Raw genomic sequence first — 7,069 nt, 5'->3', positions numbered from 1 at the left:
AAAGTACTTAATGAGAGAAATTGTACATGAGGATGGATTGGTAAATATAGGTCAAAGAATACCCAGACTGGCTTAAGTGAAAAAAATGATTTTCTAGCTAACATAGGCTTTTTACTCAGAACCTGTAGCCCTAGAATGTTGCAAACTTCCTAACACCAAGAGTTTCATCAGAAGCTGGACATCCCTAGTCAGAATGAATGAAGGATTCCAATATCAGATGTACTGTTGGTCCTTGCCCAGGTCCTCAGTGGATAGTTCACTAAATTCCCAATGACAAAGAATAGAAACTCAGATTTTCAAAGTCTTGTCTTAGGCAAATTAAGTTGGAAGCATCTTTCTGTCTTTCAGTGAAGTCAGCTGGAGACCCACGGGTCAAGACTGTCACGTTACTGATAGGAGTGAGGGCACTGTAAGGAGACAGCACAGTCAGCACGTTCAATCCAGAGGCTACCAGAGGAAAAAGATCCATGAGTCCTGAACAGATCAGTGGCTCTGAGTTTCAGGTTTTTTTTTTTTTAAGGAAAAAACTAAACATTAAGATCCTGGCAGCCCTGCACATCCTACCACAGCCTGTCTCAAAATCCAGCATGCAAGCCAACTCCTTTCTCCACCTCACTCCATACATCCTTTCTTAGGAGTACTCCCAAGACTCTCTCACGAATCTGCTTGGTCTTGACACCATAGATGATGGGATTGACCATGGGCAGGAAGAACATATAGAAATTGGCGAGGAGGATGTGAGCATGAGGGGCAGCATGGCGGGCCACACGGTGCATCACTGAAGAGATGACCACAGGTGTATAAAAGGCTAAGATGGCACCTATGTGAGACACACATGTCCCAAATGCCTTGTAGCGGGCCTCCTGAGAGGCAAGCTGGAGAACTGCCTGAAGGATGAAGACATAAGACAGGATAACAAAGAGCAGGTCCAACACCACAATAAACATGGCCACAGCAATGCCATAGATATTGTTGAAGCGAGTGTCCCCACACGCCAGCCTCACCACAGCCATGTGTTCACAGTAGCAGTGGGCAATCACTGGGCCTCGGCAGTAGTGGAAGCCTCGCAGCAGGAAGGGGAGTGGAGTCATCAGGGTCACAGCCCGAGCCACAGAAGCCATGCCAATTTTGGTGATGAGGGACCCAGTCAGGATCGTGGTATAATGCAGTGGCTTGCAGATGGCCACATAGCGGTCAAAGGCCATGGCAAGCAGCACTGCTGACTCCATGATGGAGAAGGAGTGAAGGAAGAACATCTGGACCAGGCAGGCAAAGAAGTTGATCTCCCGATCCCTGAACCAGAATATGGCAAGCATTTTGGGCAGCGTTGAGGAGGAAAGGATCAGGTCGATGGCTGCCAACATGGCCAGAAAGAGGTACATGGGCTCATGGAGGGCTGCCTCAGCCTGGATGATGAGAAGGAGGGTGCAGTTTCCAAGCAGGGCCAGTGTATATGCTGAGCAGAAGGGTATGGAGATCCAGATGTGCAGGTGCTCCAGGCCTGGAATCCCCATCAACAGGAAGGCAGCTGGATGTGTTGAGGTGGTATTGGAGGCTGACATGGCTCCTGGGAATTCTCTTCCTCCTTATCTGCTTCCACAGTGCCCTTCCAGAGAATATCCAATATCAGAATTACAATGCTCACAACTCTGGTCATTCTTGTGGGAAGATTAGCTCTTATTCTCATTTTTAGACATTAAAAGAAATTAGAAAATCATAATGTTTCATCAAATATCATGCATGGTCCTTGCCTTTTAGGTCTTTTAAAATCACTGGGTGCTCAGAACATTTAATTCCAATAAAGATGGTATTACAAAGCAGGCTTATTGAGAAATCAAGTGGAGGAAGAGCCTTTTGTGGTCTGCATATGGCCAAAAGCAACTTTGTAAAGAATACAAATTGCTGCTTAATTCAAATCATACCCACAGGCAGTTACTTTCACTGTCTTCCTATTGCCTCCCAACTCAAACTACGCTCCCAGTTATGAAAGAGTTTCTGCCCTGAAATATCAATCTTGATCATATGAAAAATAAATATAGTTAGCCCTTTGTAATAATTCACTTCCCTACAAGTTCTTTAGATTATTTTTTTCTAGCAGGGGTTTCATAAGTCCTTGTTTGACACTCAGAAATCCCTCCAACTGAAGCCCTACCTCCAGGTCACTTGAGCACCTGAGAAGCCCTTTTGCTGTTCTTTCACTACCTGCACTTTAACTTTCATCTCTGCACACTTCTTCCTTCACTCACCTTCCTTCCTGGCCTTCACGACATTCAGAAGAGATGCCCCACACCCACCTTTCTGCAAGACTGATCTATTCCCTTCGCACTAGTATTTTCCATCTGTGATCCTTATTCTTCTTTTTCCACCTTTTGACATTTCCTTTGAAAACCTTTAAACATTTTCTTCCATAATTTTTGAGCTGCACCACCTCTTGCCGCGTTTTTTTTTCAGTTCCTGCCTAAACTTTCTTTTGAGGATTTTGAGATCTTTTAAAACACTTAGCACAAATCTAAAACATAGTGCCCAGTAAATGTAGACACTTTCATGACTCAACAAAACAAAAGATTGTTAATGACTTAGTCAGAAGAGTTGGAAAATGTCAAAGATGAAACTTGAGCTTTGAGAACTCTGGTTTCCTGCCTCTGAATCCAATGTCTTAAATCACACTCTTCTGCTTCTACCTCATTGCTCCCTAAGGAGTATAAATCCAGCATATTCAAATTAACAGAAATATAACTCAAATAGAACCTAAGACTTAGGTTTAAGTAATGATTGTGCTATCAGACTACCAATGGAAACTAGTATTAATCACTGAAATTTTTAAATATTTAGGCTCCTCACCTAAGGCATAACCATATCTTCCATGACAGTTTTACAGTTTAATCGTGAGGAAAGATAAAATCATAATGAGAAGAGTCCCTGTAAACTGTCAAGCATTGTAAAACTGCTATTTGTCATTACAATAGTCTTCCTCCCCACACAGATCTGCCCCTTTTCTAAAATGTTTTTTCTTGACATCAGCACAATCCTGCATTCCTTGGCCTTAGATGGAGAGAGAGATAACACACCTCAACTGTTTCCCTTCACGGCAACATTTGTTGAAAAAGCTAATTCATTCTCTACTTCATCTCTTAATTTTAAATCCCTTCCAATCTAGATTCCATCTCCACTTCTCCCCTTACATGATCTTATAATTGCTTATTTATTCTCCCCTCTCTCTCCTTTTGTCTCCTCTTTTGTTCCCCTTTTATTCTCATACATCACCAGGTGCTCTCTTAGGTGGCAAAAATGCCAAGAGAAATCAATATTCAGGGAATGTTCAAATGTATAGCTCCTACTCTGAGCACATCCTACTTCCCATTGGATAGTTCCACTTAGAGGTCTCACAGGCATCTCAAACAAAATAGGGCCAAAACACAAATCTGCCTCCACAAACTCTTTCCTCTTCATGACGAGCTTATCTCAGTATGTATTACTACCATCCATCCCATAGCTAGGTCAGAAACCCTTGATTCAATCCCTTTCCTCTTCCCCTCTTCCTTTATATCCAATTTCAAAAGGCAAGTGTGATCAACCTGCAAGATGTTCTAGTCCCTACTCTTTTGTGTGTGTGTGCCTTGTCAAGCACTCTTATTTAAATCCCCATCTTTCATCAGGACTACAAATGTCTCCTAACTCTTCTCAGTGGTATGGAATCTAGTACCGTTATAATATTTCATTCTCTGTACTACAGCCAAAAAGGGCATTTAAGATGGCAAGTTCTATCATGCTTAGGTCTTCACTAAAGCCTTCATGGGTTACCACTGTACTTAGGATGGAATGCACATTCTAACTCTAGTTTACAAGATCCTGCATGGTCTGGTCACTACTCACTTTTCCGCCTCATCTCTTCCATTTCTCCTTTCCTTATTCTCCATCCATATGGCCTTCGACAGATACTGGAGCTCATGGAGCTCTTCCTAGGTCAGTGATGGTGGCCCTTAATCCTGCCCCTGAATTTTCTCATACTGTTGTTCTCTCTATGCCCTGTGCCTTCCATAATTCACACATCATCATCTCTTTCCCTTGTCGGTAAAAAGACCTCCTTAGATTTCTGCCCCTGTTCACCTCATCCACTACAGTGTGAGAGACCACATATTTTATTAGGTTGGTGCAAAAGTAATTGCAGTTTTTACCATTACTTCTCATGCAAAAACAGCAATTGCTTTTGGGCCAACTTAACATTTCCCTGCTGAAAACCACTTATAGGGTTTCACTGCTACAAGAAAAATAAAAATCACCAAACGCATGAAAACCTATTCCTGCCTAAATTGAGGGCCTCACTCCTTTTAGTCCCCTCTCTATTCATCCTAGGTTCAACCACACTGGGTTATCTGCCGTTTCCTGAAAGAGTAATGTTTGTAGCTCACACTATTTATCTGGAATTCTTTCCCCTGTCCACTTTCATACCTAGTCAAGATCCTGCCACCTTCTTGATGAAGTCTTTTCAGACTCCTCCAGGAAGATGTCCTCAGTCATTTCAATGAAGATTCACTAATGCATTGAATCAAATAGCACAATGAGGGTACCATCTGTGTTACCTTTGCATGTATCTATCCATTCATCAGGCCGAGAGTTCTTTGAGTACAAAGGCTGTGATTTTTATTCATTTCTATGTTCAGACTTTACTGAACGTGGTTGATACTCAGTAAGCGCCTTTTTATTTTTAACTTTTTTACCTTTTTTTTAACCTTTTAGGTTCAGGGGTACATGTGTAGGTTTGTTATATAGGTAAATGTAGTCATGGGGGTTTGTTGTACAGATTATTCCATCACTCGGGTACTAAACCTAATATCCAATAGTTATTTTTTCTGTTCCTCTTGTTCCTCCCACCCAGGATAGGCCCCAGTGTCTGTTGTTCCCCCTTTTGTGGTCATAAAGAACAGCACTAGGAACAGGAAAGTGCTTTTTTAAATGAATGCATGAATGATTCCCTTCCTGGAGAAACTTACCCCTCCCTTGCCACTGCATAATATACCACCCTCTGATCCAAACTAAGACTTACCTCCACAGATGGAAATTCTATGAAATTTCCTATCACTGTTTTTCTACCTAAGTCAGAATAAAAGCCTCTCATTAGAAACTTTGCCTCAAAGTCTAACATATCTGTGCATTTTCTCCAGGACTCAGCTTTGGGATGGACAGCATGGAAGCCCCATGATGAGAGGGCTCTTTTGTGTCTTTACCACAACTAGATCCCATAGAGGCACTTGCTAACTATTTCTTGAATAAATAAAACAATGTCCTCTTATACATGTTGTCACCCTTATCCTAAGCAAATATGTTTCCGTTCCAAACAGGGCTCCCCGCTCCCTGAGTGGCCTCATCTCCCTTACTCCTGGTGTGTTTCTGCTGCCCATACCTGGCCCTCCTATTTATTTGTCCTCAGTCCCACAGCTTCCCTATTCTGTTTTAAAATGCCTAACAATCTATCAACCATCCCTCTTTCCAGTGTCCATTCAAATGCACCTGTAATTCCACTCACCATCTGACTCTGCTTATCTGGTCTTCTGGCCCAACACCCTTGAACCTGCTTGGCATGAGTGCTTTGTCCAGTCCTTACATGTCATCGTCTTATGTTTGTTTCCTGCCTTCACAGCCAAGAGGTCAACAAACAACAGAAAGAAGACTTTGTCTCCCCCAAGAGTGCGTGGGTCTCCATACTTACAGAATATTCAGTAAGTGCTGTTATCTATGTGGCAGGCCACACCTGTATCCTGAGAGGACCTTAGAATGGTGAGTTTGGGACCTTAGAATGATGAGTCCCTAAATGGTCATGGAGGAAGTAAGCAGCAGATCTAGGACTAAATTTCACATCTCCTGACTCCTACTACATTAGATTCTCATAAGGAGTGGTACAACCTAGATCCCTCATGTGCAGTTCCGAGCAGGGTTTATGCTCCTTTGAGAATCTAATGCTCTGGCTGATCTGACAGAAGGCAGAGCTCAGGCAATAATGCTCTCTCGGCTACTGTTCACCTCCTGCTGTGCATCCCAGTTCCTAACAGGCCATGGACAGGTACCAGTCTATGGCCAGGGGTTGGGGACCCCTGGTCTCTAGGACCACTATAAGACCATGCTGCAAAGATGTAACTAGTTGTTGCTGAAAACTTCAATAAATGTACCCAAACTGTCCTTCCCACCTCCTTATTTCAACCTTTTTATCCTGGACAATTAGAGCAGCTACAACTTAGGGTAGGTCAGAATGTGCAGTGGGAGGGAAGTGACTGACATGCTCTGGGTCTTAGCTAAATGCTGAGGTTTTCCGGAGGAGGTCCCTATTGCACAACACGAAAAGCAGTGGATGCCTGAGAGGCAGGAAAGTGTTTCCTCTGATGATGATGACATGGAGGATCTGAAGCTTACAGAAGCAGCGTTTTGAGAAGGATTGAGAACTCTCCTATTAGAGATACACACAAATGAGAAGAGAATCAGGAGGTAAGGTAATGCCTGAGATGAAGATGGGTTGTCTGAGCATAAGAGGTCTGCGAGAGCTGGATTCTGCTCTGTGCACTCCATGGCTCAACTTCCGGACCTAGCCTATTCCCCTCAAATATTAAACACTCTTCTCCCATCAGGTCTCTGCTCTGCCTTTGGATATTCCCTCTAGTGATTACTATTTGATTTCTGCCATTATCCTGGTGGTTCCTGTTTTCGCTGCTCCCCTAGCTCATACGCCCTTGACTTGACCCGCGCACAAGAGTACCTAGTTCCAGCCCCAGGAGCCAGTTGATTCCAGCATAGGCACCTCTCCCTAGTCGTCTTGTCCCTGGTCCCATCTGTGTCAGCTGTCTCACAGTCCCCTCTATCTGCCAGGTCTTCCCCTTACACCATTACCCCAGTTTGTGCTCACCCATCAGCAAGAAGCTCAATTCATTTTCCTCGGGCTTCAGGAAAAACTGGTTTTCCTCTGTTAGAGAATGGTTGGGAAAGAGAATAGGAAAGGGGGGGTCTGGCTATATCCTCATAATTGGTTACTCTTTTCCCAAAAGAAAAACAAAACAGGTCCTGTCCCTGAGGAACACCCTGA

General features: G+C 43.4%; 1 protein-coding gene across 1 annotated transcript; it reads right to left on the bottom strand.

Moving 5' to 3' along the window:
* Nucleotides 1-545: 545 nt before the first annotated feature.
* LOC100401542 (olfactory receptor 52K2) lies at nt 546-1,607 on the bottom strand. Its single transcript, XM_002754881.6, has one exon. It carries the CDS (start codon nt 1,560-1,562, stop codon nt 576-578), a length of 987 nt encoding a protein of 328 aa, XP_002754927.2. The 5' UTR covers nt 1,563-1,607; the 3' UTR covers nt 546-575.
* Between the last annotated feature and the right edge of the window lie 5,462 nt (nt 1,608-7,069).

This window comes from Callithrix jacchus, chromosome 10 (genome assembly GCF_049354715.1).
Source record: "Callithrix jacchus isolate 240 chromosome 10, calJac240_pri, whole genome shotgun sequence".
In the NCBI taxonomy this organism is placed as follows: domain Eukaryota; kingdom Metazoa; phylum Chordata; class Mammalia; order Primates; family Cebidae; genus Callithrix; species Callithrix jacchus.
The sequence above is the reverse complement of the archived record's forward strand: the minus strand, read 5'-3'. Positions and strand labels throughout refer to the sequence as shown.